We start from the raw sequence: 1433 nt of genomic DNA on the forward strand, positions 1-1433 counted from the left end.
AGGTAATGAAGCTCCTCACTGCTACAGTTCCAACTTTATTTCGATCACTCTGTCTCTGAAATCCTTGTAATATTCTTCTACCGGTGGCCGCGTGTCTCACTTGCTTCGTTATCAGCGCTGCCACGAACATCTTTGTCTCTATAGTCGCCCTCCTCAATTCTAGTGCCCTTCACTCGCCTCCACTTGCACCGCCTGCAGCAGACTACACAGCGGCTGTTACATCACAATAGGCGTTCGCGGGAGCCGTTCGCGTAACACGGCTGCCGCTGCGACCCGGGGATAAGGGAGGCAAATTAAATGCTCTTTGAGGGCTCGACTCAGGGGCGTCATTTGGTGGGGCTGGGGGCTAATTGCTCCCTCAATTTTCTGATTACCCCCCTCAAGATCTGGCTGAACGCCCCGCCCCGCCCCCCCAAAGATCCACTCTTCCACGAATTTTTTTTGCTGAAATTACTCCGTAACTCCGATCGCAGCTTACACAATTGCTCACGGAAAAGCTCGTTTTTCAAAAAGATATTCAAGATCTATATAAGCAAGGTCTATATAAGTACTTATGTAGACCTTGTATATAAGTACTTATTTAGACCTTGCTCGCAGCAACCCAGAAAATGACGGTCGTCAGCGTTACCCTTCCACCCCTAGAAAGAGGAAAAAACTGATATCCCTTGCACGACCTCCCACTGCTTCCCAGCTTTTGGTTCTTTTGCATTTCTTTAGTTTGACCAGTGTTGCCAGATTACCAGAGAGAGAGTGAGCAAGAGAGAGAGAGAGAGAGAGTGAGCAAGAGAGAGAGAGAGAGAGAGTGAGAGAGAGAGAGAGTGAGAGTGAGAGTGAGAGTGAGAGTGAGAGTGAGAGTGAGTGAGTGAGTGAGTGAGAGAGAGAGAGAGAGAGAGAGAGAGAGAGAGAGAGAGAGAGAGAGAGAGAGAGAGAGAGAGAGAGAAAGAAAGAGAGAGAGAGAGCAAGTGAGAGAGAGGAGGTGAAAGAGAGAAAGAGAGATAGATAGATAGATAGATAGAGTGAGAGAGAGAAAGGGCAAGTGAGAGTAAGGAGGTGAAAGAGCGAAAGAGAGAGAGAGAGAGAGAGAGAGAGAGAGAGAGAGAGAGAGAGAGAGAGAGAGAGAGAGAGAGAGAGAGAGAGAGAGAGAGAGAGAGAGAGAGAGAAGAGAGAGAATGAGAGAGAGAATGTGAAAGAGAGAAAAAGAGAGAAAGGGCAAGTGAGAGAGAGGAGGTGAGAGAGCGAGCGAGCGAGAGAGAGGGAGAGAGAGAGCAAGAGAGAGAGGGAATGCAAGAGCAAGAGAGAGAGAGAGAGAGAGAGAGAGAGGGCGAAAGATCAAGAGAATGTGTAAGAGCAAGAGAGAAAGTTGCAAGCTTACATCTCTGATTGAACGTCTAGTTTTGTCATGCCTGTAATTGCCATTGCTAATTTGCTTTTTA

The 1433-nt window shown here is 47.7% G+C and overlaps 1 protein-coding gene across 1 annotated transcript in view; it reads right to left on the reverse strand.

Moving 5' to 3' along the window:
- Positions 1-225, reverse strand: part of LOC113804834 (isobutyryl-CoA dehydrogenase, mitochondrial) — an 8997-nt gene extending 8772 nt beyond the window's left edge. Inside the window, exon 1 of the mRNA XM_070135821.1 lies at positions 1-225. This exon is cut by the window's left edge and continues 9 nt beyond it. Coding sequence (XP_069991922.1) covers positions 1-130 — 130 coding nt within the window. The 5' untranslated portion in view covers positions 131-225.
- Positions 226-1433: the final 1208 nt, after the last annotated feature.

This window comes from Penaeus vannamei, chromosome 21, assembly GCF_042767895.1.
Source record: "Penaeus vannamei isolate JL-2024 chromosome 21, ASM4276789v1, whole genome shotgun sequence".
In the NCBI taxonomy this organism is placed as follows: Eukaryota; Metazoa; Arthropoda; class Malacostraca; order Decapoda; family Penaeidae; genus Penaeus; species Penaeus vannamei.